This window comes from Folsomia candida, unplaced genomic scaffold, assembly GCF_002217175.1.
Source record: "Folsomia candida strain VU population unplaced genomic scaffold, ASM221717v1 Fcan01_Sc001, whole genome shotgun sequence".
Lineage (NCBI taxonomy): Eukaryota > Metazoa > Arthropoda > Collembola > Entomobryomorpha > Isotomidae > Folsomia > Folsomia candida.
The window spans coordinates 21084052-21098226 of NW_019091193.1; the positions used below are offsets into that span (position 1 = coordinate 21084052).

The window sequence follows — 14175 nt, forward strand, 5'->3', positions numbered from 1 at the left end:
ATATTACATTAGGAATAAAAACAGTCAATTCCACATTTACATGCACAGAGCGTAATGCATCATAACAAAGGATGAACGACCATTCGACCGAAAGGCTGGAGACATTAGTCTTCGACTATGAAGATGACACAATTCAGGGGATGCTCCGATTCGCCACCGAGATAAGGGACCGGCGACTCAAGTATTGTCGCGATCGTCAAGCAATACTGCAAGCACAACGCTCTGCGCTAGCTGCCCTTGCAGGCAGACCAGCACCACCACCCTCAGGTCATACCTGCCCTGCTGCATCAAATCAAGACGCACCCGCTCCACCAAGAAATAATGATATGAACCAACGACCAGGCGAAGGTACCAATAATTTTTGTTTATTGCTGCCAGTCAATTAGCGATGAATGTATAAGTGTAACTGGTGGTATTAAATAATAACGTAGGCCAGTGTTCCGCCCCTTGCACAACAAGTGCAAATTTTGAAAGGATAACTTCTCAAGGTCCACCAAATACTCAAGGGACGCATATCCAACAGCCCAAGGTTGTGATCAAACCTGCCACACCAACTCTGCCTCCTGGGCAAATGCGAGAAATGCACCTGATTCCTCCACCACACCCACAATTTGTCGACAGCTGTGGATCCGAAGGGCCTCCAGCTGATAGGCGAGCACAGTCAACTCCTAATAATTCTTGCGTGGAAGAAGGTCGTGCAAGTCATATTCAATTTTCTCCCCAAGTGGACACGTGCACTGCTTCTCAAAGTCCTACCACTACAAAATCAACTACATTCACCCAATCGTCGTCTCATCTGACTACGGAAAGATCTGCCAGATCGTGGGGAGGATGTCGACACCCGTGTGCCATGATCGAATGTCCCATTTGTCAAGGGGCACTTCGAGTTAGCTTAACTCCGCTGTGTGGGGACTCGGTGGGGACGCGCTTACGTGGTGGTGCACCTACTACAACGGACACTGGTTGTACTACTGGCAATACCAGTTCAAATAACACGGGCAGTACACTTGCTCAACAACAGTACCTCACTGACATCACATTATCTGGATCCTCGGGTCGGTCGGCAGTACAGCATGTGCACAATATCACATATCCTCCAGCAAATTTTCATCAAATGCAAAATCAAGATCAGGGTACATTTATATTTCTAATTAAATACATACATACACACGTTTTGTTTGTGCCAATTTGTTTATGAACCTTTTGAGTCATGTTTTTTTTGTATAGAGCATCGTTATAATTCAAATCCGGAAAATATTGCTTCCCATTCGTTTCAAATATTCACTATGACTGAGGCACCATTAAAGAGACCATCGCTCCAAGACTTATCGCTACTGCAGCCGACCACCAACAAAAATCACACCTTTGGAGGTTGGTCAGGAGACAACGGAAATCCTCCTGCCGAACCGTTCCAATGTTACCTCAATTCATCTCGTCATCAAAAAGAACAGCATTATTCCTCAGAGTCCGAGTCGGAAGACACCTACCCATTCGTGCCTTCTTGCTGTAGTTCGTCTCCTCCACCTCCACGTATTACCCCAAACAAGGGAGAAGGTCCAGAAAATTGGAAACTCGCTGATAATGATCATTCTGTCCGACAGAAAAGAATGGAAATCCCACTTGATCCTAGCATAATTAATTATTTGTGATTCTATTCCCATTTAAATTACACACGTCTACGCAACCAATAAAAGGAACTACTGTAAATTATGTATAAGTAACACATTAATGAAATGACTGTAATGGTATCATGCCGATGAAGTTGTATCTACAAGATGAATAGTCGTTGGGCATGAGTCAGGTCGCTAGTCTCATGTTGCCTCTTAAATGAAGAACGCGATCTTGCTAGTTGCTACCCTTCTTCATTTCATAATTTTCTTTACAGAACAAACTTCCTGCTTTATTTGCTTTGAGAGAGGATTATTGAAGTATTGAAATCTAATTACCGCATTTGCTTAGTTAATTTTAAGCTAATTCAGTGATATTAATGAAAATAGTAATGAATCAGAGTCGATTCGTCGCCATATTCTAAGTATTTAGTAAGAAGTGTTGTATGTTGCAGGAAAGACGACGAGTTTGTATGAGCTGATGAGTCAATAAACCAAATAAATACGACTGGTACGAGACGTGTAGTTTGTGATTTTATCCTCTATTAGGGTAAAGGGCAGAGTGGAAAGGGTCGACAATGATGATCAGCCCAAGTCCTCATGCACATGTTGTGACTTATTTCCTCATCTCCAAGTCCAATAGTGGCAATAGTGGGAGCAGGAGATGATTGAAGGTCAGGCCGTGAGGGGAGAAAGTGGAGATATATGATTATTGAGGATTAGTGAGTTTGGTTCCATCTCCTCAACAAGTTCATACTTCATTTCACTTTCACTGCCTCCTTCTTGCCGCATGGTGAGCAGAAGAAAGGAGAAGACGCTTTGAAGGGGTTTGAGAAAGTGGTTCGTTCTTGTGAGTGTGCAGCAGAGCAGGCGACTGGAGGTCGTCGTTGATTGCACGGGCGAAGGGGAGGAAGAAAGTGATGAGGAGAAAGCAACTCTCGGAAATACGTATGAAAAGTAAAGTACTAAAGTGTAGTCGTGTGTTTGTCTCCCGGGAACTTGAGACTCTGGGCGAACCAGCCGCAGCACAGAGGTTGTCGGTCCGTCGGTCCGTCGCCCATGCTGGTTGGCAGGAGATAGGAACGAAATGGGAACACAAAATTGCAATACCTGTATGTTACCACTTTCACTCACATTACTCTCTCCCATGCTGGTCAAATTATGCTCTTATAAGTACCCACAAATTAAAATATTATGCTGTCCCCAAGTCTGTTTACTGATCTTTTGTTTTGTGTAGAATGATTTTCATGACGCCGCCTGCACTGCATAATAAACATGTAACAAAAATTCCATATTATTTATATATCGACCCGTGCATCTGATACCTTGGATAAAATTACTATGATTACATTCTATTGATTCTTATTTGGCTAGACATCCTTTGTTGCACTACAGATATGTATGTTCGCGACTAAATGATTTTGTTGCAAGTCAGCAAGTATTTATTTGGATTATTTTCATCTCCATTCAGGCTTTCTTCCCAGTTCTCGTGATTACGAGTTTATTCGTTCGTAGCCAGAAAGCCAAGTGGCACGGAAGTATTGGACATGATATTATTGGGGAAAGCGTACTAGACTTCTGGATAAAAAAGGTTTCCAACCCATGCATGGTGTGTGGCACCGAGGACTGATACTTGCCTAATACCGATACATGTACATATGTATGTGCATACCTCCTTTTATTAGATATTTGAGTTGTTCTGCTCGATAATCTTCATTCATTCCACCATCTTGCCAAATAGAGGTATGAATAAACTTTCGCAACATTTATTTCACACGGAGAAAGTGACAGACGTCCTCAGACGTTTTCAGTGTTACAATAAATATCACCAATGATATGCTAAAACATATATGCGTGTGCATGTATTTCTTTAATTCTTACATTGATTGATAAATGAATTTTCGAATCGACCGTCTAGAAAGCAAAACTAAGACTAAATCAGATTGTTTTGAAATCCAATTTACTACAGAAGGTGGTAACATATTATGGCGTACGTATTATTCAGCAATCATGTAATTTACAAAAGAGACGAGAAAGAAAACGTATTAGAAAACTATATGGGCACAGGTATTTATCAGACGTATGTACACAAGAAAATCGCTTTCATTATGATTGTGATTTATCACAATTTTGATTAATCATAAATAATTAAATAATTAGAATGTACACAACATATGTATATTTATAATTGCGATACAAGCCAAGTATAGCAAGGAATAGAGGGTCATCGATAAACAAATAAGTTTACGCAGTCTGGTTTCGAACGAAATATATTGACGAGGGGACTAAATTAGTTTTTATTAGTCCTCTTGGTGGAGCAAGCGGTTAAAGGCATTGTACGATCCTTCCAAATCATGAGTTAGTTGTCTAGCCTGTTCCTCTGAAAGTTCGTCAGAAGCAGACATTTTGGCAAACGTATCCACCCAACCTTGGACCTTTTCTTTTCCTTCAAAATCGCTAGGAAGAATACTCAAGCGGTTCATAGTCTCCATGAGGTCTCTAAGATCGGGTTGTAGTTGATCCATTGCTCGAAGATCCAGTCTTACTTTGTCCATAAGTGTAATGAATAGCTGAAAATATACAATTTCAACAATTTTAGCCTAAAGACGACACCGGTATCCACCCACTCAGACAAATTTAAAAAATACCTACAGCAACAATGTCCGCAATACATTTGCTCGTATTGCCTTTATCATCCCTAATAGTTATTGGTCTGTCTTCTTTTATCCGTTGAAGTGCTGCAGGACAATCCAGCTAAACATCACAGACACAGTAATTAAATTACTAATTCTTGTCATATAGCATACTTATTATTCCTACATCTGACATTCTCTTAGCTTGAATTTAATAACGGGTAATACATAATATCATTTGAGCTGTACCTTATACATCCTGACGAAGGCTTCAATATTTGGACAATCCTCGTAACCCTGGACAAGTTTAAAGGCGGCTTTGAACTGGACTAGGAGTTTGGAACAAGCGGAGGTGTACTCTTTGGGTTTGACGCAGTCCCTGATGTAGGCCTTCTCCAACTGTTGCAACGTCGTCAGGATGGAGAAGAGATCCGCCATATTGTCGAATTTTTCACGATCCCTCGCATTTCTGTACAGCTTGACCTCCTCGTACAGCTCGGGACGATTATCTGTAAGATTTATTATTTATGGAAATATAAATTACAGATTGATTTATAATTCTAGATTGTCTGAGGGTGACTCACCCATCGCTCCTGGAGGAGATCCTAAGCTGGAATTCAGTCCTGCAAACATTTCTTGTAGATAACAAGAAGATAAACAAATCAGCTTACAGAAGACAGTTAAACTTTAAATTAGCGAATCCAGAAGATTACCAATGAACAACTGAGTTTTTACAAATGTGAAATCTGAGTCAGAAAAACTGATTTGTGTATGTTTGTCGTCTCATATAAGAATTGAATTTTGTGCCAAATTCCCAAGTGTCCAATGTGAAATTATGGTAAAATCAGGGCGTATTACATAACTGAAAAGTAGCAATACCACAATTTTTTTACATACTATTGACAAAGTTCAGAAAATCATTGTAGCACATTTTTCGCCTGGAATCTAGGTTTTCGTATTCCACTGCTTATCATGGTATCCATGATAATGGCATTACGGCCCTGTACGCCGGTTGCTTGGGTGCTTTGAGTGTGATGTCAATCGAACCAATCCAACATCCATCTTCTGCTGGAAACCATACCAAACCCATTCCTCTCGCAAAGAAATATAATTTCGTGACCTTTCGACCTTCACCAAATACTCGAAATGGGCGTGGATATTGAGAGCATCAGTCCAGGGGATGGTAAATTACTTTTTCCCGATTCAATTATCTCAAACTTGTAACAGTATCTTCATTGGAAAGATGACAATAGCATAATATCTCAATCAACTATAAAACTGTCTTTCTACATTGAAAATCCATTTTTGTGTCAATTGTAGGGCGTACTTTCCCCAAGTCTGGCCAGACCGTTGTCGTTCACTACACTGGAACATTCACAGATGGGAAGAAATTTGGTAAATTAATTCAAAAAACAATAATGCTGGATAAAATATGACGTAAAGTGTAATCTCCTACCATCATTATCATGCACTTTTAGATTCCTCCAGGGACCGGGGAAGCCCTTTCAAGTTCAAGATTGGTCAGGGCGAAGTCATCAAAGGATGGGACGAAGGCGTAGCTCAGGTACGGCTGGTTATTAATTATTATTCAAGGGGGAGAATGCATTGCTTTATTCTTACCCTCTTGTAATTTTTTACCAATTATACCAGCTGAGCGTCGGCCAACGAGCAAAATTAACGTGCAGCCCAGACTACGCTTACGGATCACGTGGGCATCCCGGAGTTATACCCGGAAATTCGACGCTTATCTTTGACGTTGAACTTATCCGAGTTGAGCCATAAGATTACAACACCTACTTTATTCATTCATTAAAAACTATACTATATGTATTTAATTTCAAAAGGCAATTACTTTATTCATTTGTCAAATTATGTTTTCTTATACCGTTTTTCTGAAGAACCAAATTAAGTCAATATTCAATAATGTATTACTAGTAGAAAAACCAAACAATTTATGACGAGACTTGTATGTCAGTTTAAAGTATCTCTGCAAACTATTTCAAGTTCGTATACATTTCTTTGTGAAAAAATAATTGCTTCTTTTTTACTACAATTATATGGAAGTTACATGAAAAATTCGGTCCTGTTACAAATTTTGTAGTGTATGAGTTTCAAGTGTTGAAATAAATCTTAATACGACAACAATCGGAAACGAACATCTTATTCATTGAGGAGGCAAATTGAGGAGCAATTCAGTAGGGTGACCATCCGTCCCGGTTTAGCCGGGACATGTCCTGCTTTTCAAACCTTGTCCCGGCGTCCCGAAAATGTCCCGGTTTTGATAAAGTGTCCCGGTTTTTTAAATCATCGGGAAAAATTAAATTACTTCACTTTTTAACCAAAATATTGATGAAAAAGTACATTTTAGTGCATAAAATGCATGTAATATTTACTTGATTTCCTTTCCTGGCTCATTCTCAAAATTCGGTGATACCTGAATCGCCATGCACTAGATATTATGGCAAATTTTTTCGCCAAGCACTAGATATTATGGCAAATTTTTTCGCCAAGTACTAGATATTATGGAAAAATTTGTTTGCCAAAAAATGTCCCGGTTTTAGTCAGGACAAATATGGTCACCCTACAATTCAGAAGGCAAAATATGAGCGAACGAAGAATGGAAAGTGATGAGATCAGGAAGAGACTCATCTTTGACGTGGAACTTATCCGAGTTGAACCAGGGCGCATAAACTTTTTTGTTGTCCGTGGTTTCTCTTAAGGGGGTGATGCAGGGATGAGCATTTTTTCAAAAAAATAAAAAAATTAAAAGTTCGGGAATTGCATGCAATTTCCCCATGAATTTGGTTGTCAACCGAATTTTACAAATGATAATATTCTGCACCACGGGCTTCACCCGACCCATATGGCCCCCACCGGTTATCTACTTGACGGATCTTATCAATCGTCGAACTTTATTCCTCATCTTCAGAGATGAAGACCAAGATAAGATTTATTTATTTCATTTCTAATATGTGGTTGACAACCAAATTCATGTGAAAATTGCATGCAATTCCCGAACTTTTAATTTTTATGAAAAAATGCTCATCCCTGCATCACCCCCTTAAGAGAAACCACGGACAACAAAAAGTTTATGCGCCCTGGAGTTGAACCATAATTTATTCATTCATTAAAATGTATTCCTTATTATGTGACAATTAAACATCTCCCCACGTTGAGACAAATGCATTGCCTCCATAATTAAGGGGGCGGGGGAAGATTTACTTTTCGAAAATTGATTTTATGTTAGGAACAATAATTGTTAGGTATTTTTGTGCAAAAAATTGATGTTGTCCCATGCATTTGATTTCAATATGCATATGGGAACAAGATTATTTATGCATGCAGTGAGATGAGGTGAGATGTGAGCATGATGATTATGTGAGTGATCAGGCATTCACATAAATCCAGCGTCTCTTGCAGTGTCTTTTGCTCACTGCCCTTGTAGCCCAGTAGCTTAGTCTCTGTACGAGGCGAAGGGGTATGTGTAGAGCATCGGGCTGTGATGAGTTCGAATACCGCACCCACCCCCACTTATTGGGGTTTTTTTTAAAATGTGTATTTCCTATATGTCTCTCTTTTTAGTCTTTTAGTATTAATATTATTTTATTTATGATGATTTTGAATATTTATTATTTTGATTATTTATTGTGACTTCATTATTTATACAATTTTCATGTAATTTATTTATGCACTCACACTACACATATTTATATACTACTGCACACATATTCTACTTCTACACATAAATACTTATTACTTCATATCCACACTACATATAAGCTCGTTTCTAATGCTAGATTTACTGACTAATCAAGTAGAACTCACACTCACATTCGTACTCATACTTATAACATTTATTTTAGACTTTTATCAAAAACGAATTTAATTTCTAACGAATTTTCTTTGTTCTCTTCTCTTTCGCTGCATCAATATATTGAACGCGGTACTCCGGTTCCCTAAATCGGTTCTGAGTTGGGAATATGGGGTCCACAATTTCTTGAGCCATATCCATGAGGTAGAACTTGACAAGTTTCTCTTTCATGCACTTCCACACGGCTAGCGTTTCATCATTTCTCCAAACTCGTTCTTGAAAGAAATATGGGGAATTTGACTCCGGGTCTTCATAATATACACAAAAGTCACAAAAATCTTTATCGGCAGTATGTAGTTGCATTACAACTTGGTAAAAATAATTGTGCTTCCTGTTCAACTTCAGACTTCCTTCCGCATCTCTAATGAGAAACTTGTCGGGCCTCAACGGGATCTGATCTGGCTTGCAGTTCGTACATTTCATTTCCGCTATCCCATTGTTTCCAACCGCAAGATCAGGGGATGAAGCGAGAAATCCATATTCGTGTGAAATGAAGAGGCCACACTCTGCTACTTCAATTTTGTTCTTAGCTGCATAAAATGATTTTGCCTTTGGTTCTAGATTGATACCACGCAAAATATTGTCATTGTGACTGAGATCCTTGGGGTACAGAATATGTTGTAGTATATTCCTGTTTGAAGTGCAGTCACGCATCTTGAAAATCTTTCCGGCATTGCTTGCGGTCAGTCGATTTCTGCGCTGCGATTTCCATTCATCATTGAAAGTCTGCCCCACCGTTTCATTTTGGATCTTTTCTCGTTGTCGTTGTTCTGAAACGTGAAGGTCTTTGACAAGTTTATCTACAGCTATGGCAATTTCCTCATCGGTCAGACGCCCTTGCAGTGCCTCGGGTCCATAATTCTGGGTATCCTCGACGGTGGAATTTTTGGTTTTACATCTTCCAAATGGTCCTGTTCTTGCTCGCTTTCTGGGGTCTTTTTTAGCAGAAAAATACGACTTGGCTTGTCTCCATATATGTGACCGTACAGGTTTGTCTGAATTAATATTTGAGAGTAGCCAGAATCCTCCATTGTTGTAGGCAAGAGCTGCAGCTTGAATTCTACGACCGTACGCACCTCTTTGTGCAAAATTTATTCTCTTCCCTGAAATTGATTTAGCAGCTAGGGCCATGAATGATTCCGCGTAGTTACTCGTGACATCAAATATTAGGCGTGGGGACCTAGTTGCCAGCCTTCCAAAGCACTCAATCAATTCTTTTCCTGCCGTGGTTGATCTGAATTTTGAAAACTCTTCGCTTCCTCCTTTCTTGCAAAAGTAACTTTTACAGTTTGAGTGGTCTCCATAAATGTGAGCCAAAACATTGGTAATGTCATCCGCCAAAGTTTTAGCGGAAGTTTTCGTGAGGGGGTCATCAGAGCTTCGATTGTTGGCGTTGTAAGTTATTGCCGAGCGTACATCCTTCCCAAACCTAAGCAAGTTACTCAGTACTAACGGTCATCTTAATTTTTCTAAAGTTTATATGTACGTGCATACCTATTGATGTGCTTTTTAATCAAATCCCTCCCTTCTTTTGCGTGAGAAGTATTGTTGGTAATTGAGAAAATCTTGGAATTCAGTCCTCTTACTGCGTGATTTGAACAATCAATCTTCAAAATCGGCAATCTCCCTGGATAAACAATTTGAGATTGAAGGCGTGAGTAAACGGACGAATCTGCATCGCCAATGACGTAACGGTAGAGTACGCCGTGCTTCTCATAACTTTCGCGAAATCCTGCGACAATGATATCTGCCTCCATGGATTGCGCCGAGTCATTCCTATTTGGAAAAATGGTCAAAATCATTCTGATTTATGGCCAATTATACTAACAACTTACCAATTTTTGTGGCAGACGTGATCTTTTGGGATGTCATCGTCACTGTTATGTCTATCGCAGATGACACAGGTTCTAACTCTAGTACCTACGAAGAGAATTTTATTTGTCCTGGCTCCAATAATTACTCCACAGCCAGCATTGGAATTGTACGAGTGGCCGTAACTTCTTTTTGCCCAGCCTGCGTCAACAATCACAGTGATAAAAGGAACCTCTTGACCCTCTACTTTCACTACGTCTCCATTCAGGACAGCTTGACTCTTTTCGTTTTCAATGTTTTTTTGAAGATCACTTTGCAGAAGGTCATAGATGAAATTTATTAATTATCATCTCACCTTCATATGACATTTTGAGCAAATTGAACCATTCTTATCCAAACTGTCCCATTTTTCACCCAAAAATTCCATCAGGTTCATAAACAAATGAGGCTGGTTCAGGGCATACTTTTGGTCTTTTGCTCCTAATCTCTTCAAACATAAGCCTACGGATTTGAAGGCGCAGTACTGGTATTCTCTCATTCTATCCATCTAACTAGACGCCAAAATACGGGAACGCAACGCTTGAATTTGACACAGGTCACCAAAATACTGCAACAGGACGCCAAACTAAGTAGAACCATTAAACTTGAAGAACAACTCAAAAATACGGGCAAATGACTCGAAAACTTGTAATGCGCTCAGAATTATGAAAGGAAAAAATGAATACGGTTCACAACTCACGTTCAAAAACTTTGATTTGATAACTTTCCCCTCAAGTTTTTTGAAAAAAGTTGTTTTATTTTGTTCCATGGATACTCAAAATGCAATTCATGCCATCAATTTTGCAATTCTAAGCCAATTTGTGCTCTCTTTATGACCAAATATCTCCACTGCGCAAGAGGGCACATTGTCAAAAAAATGTAAGTTAAACCTGAAGATATGATTAACACATTAAACATAATTTGAAAAATGTGCCCTCTTGCGCATTGCTGAATTTTATTGTCAAACTTGGCGTGATTTCTAAGCAACTTCCCCCAGGCCCTTAATGACACAATATTATTTGACATCACGATTGCTTGACTTTAAGTATCTAGGTACGTTAGTCTCCCTTAAGGGTAACTAGGCACTAAATGTCAAGCAATCGTGATTTGACATTTTATCACAAGATTATTTGACACTTTATCAATCTATAAGGTTACGACCAGGGTGCATAAGCATTCTTGTTGTCCGTGGCATAGCTTGCAATAAATTGGTCCATGGTCCATAGATGGACCACCTGAAAAATGGTCCATGGTCCATTGATTCATTCTATTCTATGTTATTCTAAGGTGAGGTAAAAAAAACTATAGTTACAGTTACACCTTAGTATGCATTCACCACCCCCTTCGAAAACCTTGACCGCCTCCTACAGCCAAGGGGGTGCGTTTTAGAGAAAAAAATAAAGAGACCGAAAAATCAATTACGGACCTAATCTAGTGCTATCCTAAGGGATTTTTCGATATGACCTCCCAGAAAAAAGTTTTGATGGTGGTGAATGGTTGCGTTTCGCAATTACAGTATGAAGGAGACTATCTACATAGCCGGGTATTTAAATTTATGAAAGATGGCCCCCACTTTACTATAAGGGGAAACAAGAATTGGGTCGATTGGTTCAGAAACCAGCGACTTTTCCCTATAACGAAGATTTCCGAGTGGTTGCTATATAGTAACTATATAGTTACACCCTCGCTATGGAGTAGTTTATAGTCTTAGCCCGTGCCCGGACTTATGGGACCGTCATGTCCGTCCGTGAACACGACAATTTTACGATATGCATATCGGACAAAGCTAGGAAACGTTCGATGGGGGGAGAAATCGGTCAAATGGTTGACCCGTAGGGGTCATCTATGTTAGCGGGGTGCTATGCACCAGATTTCAAAATTATCATACAAACCTGAAATTTGGTACACAGGTTGATAATGGTTTCTAATGAAATAATATGAAGTAAAATTGTAAAATTTTTATCTGGACGGACCATAGGGGATGACCCATACCGATTTTTGAAACTCATCCAATCGAGTTGTAATTTGGTACAGCGTTTTCTAGTCGCACCTAATGGAAGAATATGAACTGAAATTGGGAAACTTTTTATGTGGAGGGACCCTTTGAAGTCACCCATACCTTTTAGAAATTGTCACAAATGGTTTTCTAAGTCGAAGAGCAAATTTGAGTCGGTTAGGCATATCGGAACCGACACCTATCAACTGGCACTTTTAAAAAATCGGTTACGATATGCGCAAGACTAACAGTGTAAATGTTTCGTTGCAAATAGCGTGTAATAATGGTTATGTTCTATATTTGCTTTTAAAATTCAAACCTAAAAAAGAATTAAATAAAATATAGCTTGAAAAAGTAAAAAGTTCTAAGGTGAGGAAGTGCTATTAAAAGTATTAAACAAGCTCCCTCCGCCACCCAGATAATTTTACTTCGCCTGGGCTGTCTATCGCATGCAAAATATCGACAATAATGTTTCGGCGTCACGTAAGAAAATAAGAATTAGAATTAATTTCTTGATCCAAAGTTAACTTTTGAATTGGTTAATATCCAGATCAACATTGCTGGGTGGTAAGGGTATCATTATTATTATTAGCAATTATGATAATTTGGTGCTAATTATTATGAACCATATTACATATGGTTCATCCGTCCCTAAATATTTATTAATTATTTGTATAACTAGCTCGACATCGTGCTCGTTGTACTGATAAACCGATATTTTAAACTATATTATAAACTATATTTAAATTATATTTTAAACTATATTATATTAAACGATATTATCCTATATTATAAGCTGAAAATGTTTGTCTGCAATGGAAGTGAAAGTAATTTTCCGTGACGGAAGCGGAAGTGGAGAGAGTTTCACTTCCCTTGCCAACAGACTTTTCAGCAAATAATATAGATACAACAAATAAAAATTCGGTGGAATTATGAACAATCCCACTTAATTTTCATGAAAATCAAATGAGCCCGTCGCCCGGTGGGAGACGGGCTTATACACTAGTATACTATACAATGCAAGACCACCATTGTTTTTAGATTTGTTAGGTGACTCTATGAGCGACTTTTTTATGACCTGCATATTTTTATTTACAACCGATATTTTGCATGCGATAGACAGCCCAGGCGAAGTAAAATTATCTGGGTGGCGGAGGGAGCTTGTTTAATACTTTTAATAGCACTTCCTCACCTTAGAACTTTTTACTTTTTCAAGCTATATTTTATATTATTAGTGTTATACTTATTACATCACTACTTATTTTATCCTAATAATTACAGAAAATGAGAGAAATTTCTGGTGGTGGCGGTGAAGCGAATGAAAAAATGGAGAGGTCATGGTAAAAGTGCATGCAAACAGTTCATCCATCTATTCAAAATTTACTGCGCATTTTATTGAAGCAAATAATATTCCTCTAATATTTAATGATCTTAATAATATTGTTCCATTATCAATAAAACTACATGTTTATATTTTTATTTTAATAGATAAATAATTTTAATTTTTAGATCCCCGGAACGAGCAATGAAGTTATTGGTGTCTGTTCAATTTTGATTTGCTGACAAAGGCAGCATCACAATTTTGGCACTTGTAAGGTTTTTCTCCAGTATGTGATCGCATATGTGCGTTAAGTTCAGATTTTGATACAGAGGCATACTCACAACCTTTGTGTGTACATTTGTGACGTTTGTCTTCCGTGTGTCTTCGCATATGGGGGAGAAGGCGACTTTTATCGTTGAATCCAACTTTACAACCAGGATATGTACACTTGTAAGGTTTTTCATCAGCATGTGTACAGATATGTCTGTCCAGTTCTCCTTTTGAAACAAAAGCAGAATTACAACCTTCATGTGTGCATTTGTGAGGTTTTTCACCAACATGTCTTCGAATGTGCCTGACCAACTCAGTTTTTGAAACAAAAGCTGACTCACAACCTTCATGTGTGCATTTGTAGTTTTTTTCCTCATTGTGCCTTCGAATGTGGTCTACCAGATCAGCATTACTTGTAAAAGTATGTCCACAAACAGATTGGTTTTGGGTCGTCAGCAGGAATAGGCACCTATGCACTTTCTTGGCACCTTCGAGAACCGGTATTGGTATCGTCATTTTTTTCTGGGAAGCGATAGAAGGCTTATTAATTGTTGCTTTTGAAATACAACATTCAATCGATACGTGGTCACTAATAGATGGTTCTATTGTATCGTATAATGGGGATA

At 38.7% G+C, this 14175-nt stretch overlaps 4 protein-coding genes across 4 annotated transcripts; 2 read left to right on the forward strand and 2 right to left on the reverse strand.

The window, feature by feature from the left end:
- Window positions 1-71: 71 nt before the first annotated feature.
- On the forward strand, window positions 72-1794 carry LOC118438544. The gene is made up of 3 exons (XM_035859012.1): window positions 72-348; window positions 432-1133; window positions 1228-1794. The coding sequence occupies exons 1-3, from the start codon at window positions 72-74 to the stop codon at window positions 1647-1649; spliced, it is 1401 nt and encodes a 466-aa protein (XP_035714905.1). The 3' UTR covers window positions 1650-1794.
- A 1563-nt stretch (window positions 1795-3357) lies between these two features.
- Window positions 3358-5040, reverse strand: LOC110859224 (vacuolar protein sorting-associated protein 28 homolog). The gene is made up of 4 exons (XM_022108112.2): window positions 4825-5040; window positions 4490-4749; window positions 4260-4361; window positions 3358-4177 (listed from the first exon to the last, which is right to left on the reverse strand). Exons 1-4 carry the CDS (start codon window positions 4871-4873, stop codon window positions 3908-3910), a joined length of 681 nt encoding a protein of 226 aa, XP_021963804.1. The 5' UTR covers window positions 4874-5040; the 3' UTR covers window positions 3358-3907.
- Window positions 5041-5262: 222 nt separating this feature from the next.
- LOC110859231 (12 kDa FK506-binding protein) lies at window positions 5263-6385 on the forward strand. Its single transcript, XM_022108125.2, has 4 exons — window positions 5263-5423; window positions 5561-5635; window positions 5719-5804; window positions 5891-6385. Exons 1-4 carry the CDS (start codon window positions 5387-5389, stop codon window positions 6020-6022), a joined length of 330 nt encoding a protein of 109 aa, XP_021963817.1. The 5' UTR covers window positions 5263-5386; the 3' UTR covers window positions 6023-6385.
- A 605-nt stretch (window positions 6386-6990) lies between these two features.
- Window positions 6991-11185, reverse strand: LOC118434083. The gene is made up of 2 exons (XM_035846843.1): window positions 9606-11185; window positions 6991-9540 (listed from the first exon to the last, which is right to left on the reverse strand). The coding sequence occupies exons 1-2, from the start codon at window positions 9911-9913 to the stop codon at window positions 8130-8132; spliced, it is 1719 nt and encodes a 572-aa protein (XP_035702736.1). The 5' UTR covers window positions 9914-11185; the 3' UTR covers window positions 6991-8129.
- Window positions 11186-14175: the final 2990 nt, after the last annotated feature.

What these genes read in the sequence shown, in the direction of transcription:
- LOC118438544 (XM_035859012.1), top strand. Translation starts at nt 72, where the DNA reads ATGAACGACCATTCGACCGAAAGGCTGGAGACATTAGTCTTCGACTAT. An exon ending in GAACCAACGACCAGGCGAAG is followed by an intron (nt 349 to 431) that starts GTACCAATAATT and finishes ATAATAACGTAG; the next exon opens with GCCAGTGTTCCGCCCCTTGC. An exon ending in AATGCAAAATCAAGATCAGG is followed by an intron (nt 1,134 to 1,227) that starts GTACATTTATAT and finishes TTTTTTGTATAG; the next exon opens with AGCATCGTTATAATTCAAAT.
- LOC110859224 (XM_022108112.2), bottom strand. Translation starts at nt 4,873, where the DNA reads ATGTTTGCAGGACTGAATTCCAGCTTAGGATCTCCTCCAGGAGCGATG. An exon ending in ATCTCCTCCAGGAGCGATGG is followed by an intron (nt 4,750 to 4,824) that starts GTGAGTCACCCT and finishes TAAATCTTACAG; the next exon opens with ATAATCGTCCCGAGCTGTAC. An exon ending in GTATTGCGGACATTGTTGCT is followed by an intron (nt 4,178 to 4,259) that starts GTAGGTATTTTT and finishes GTATATTTTCAG; the next exon opens with CTATTCATTACACTTATGGA.
- LOC110859231 (XM_022108125.2), top strand. Translation starts at nt 5,387, where the DNA reads ATGGGCGTGGATATTGAGAGCATCAGTCCAGGGGATG. An exon ending in GAGCATCAGTCCAGGGGATG is followed by an intron (nt 5,424 to 5,560) that starts GTAAATTACTTT and finishes TGTCAATTGTAG; the next exon opens with GGCGTACTTTCCCCAAGTCT. An exon ending in GGGACGAAGGCGTAGCTCAG is followed by an intron (nt 5,805 to 5,890) that starts GTACGGCTGGTT and finishes CAATTATACCAG; the next exon opens with CTGAGCGTCGGCCAACGAGC.
- LOC118434083 (XM_035846843.1), bottom strand. Translation starts at nt 9,913, where the DNA reads ATGATTTTGACCATTTTTCCAAATAGGAATGACTCGGCGCAATCCATG. An exon ending in ATTAAAAAGCACATCAATAG is followed by an intron (nt 9,541 to 9,605) that starts GTATGCACGTAC and finishes TAACTTGCTTAG; the next exon opens with GTTTGGGAAGGATGTACGCT.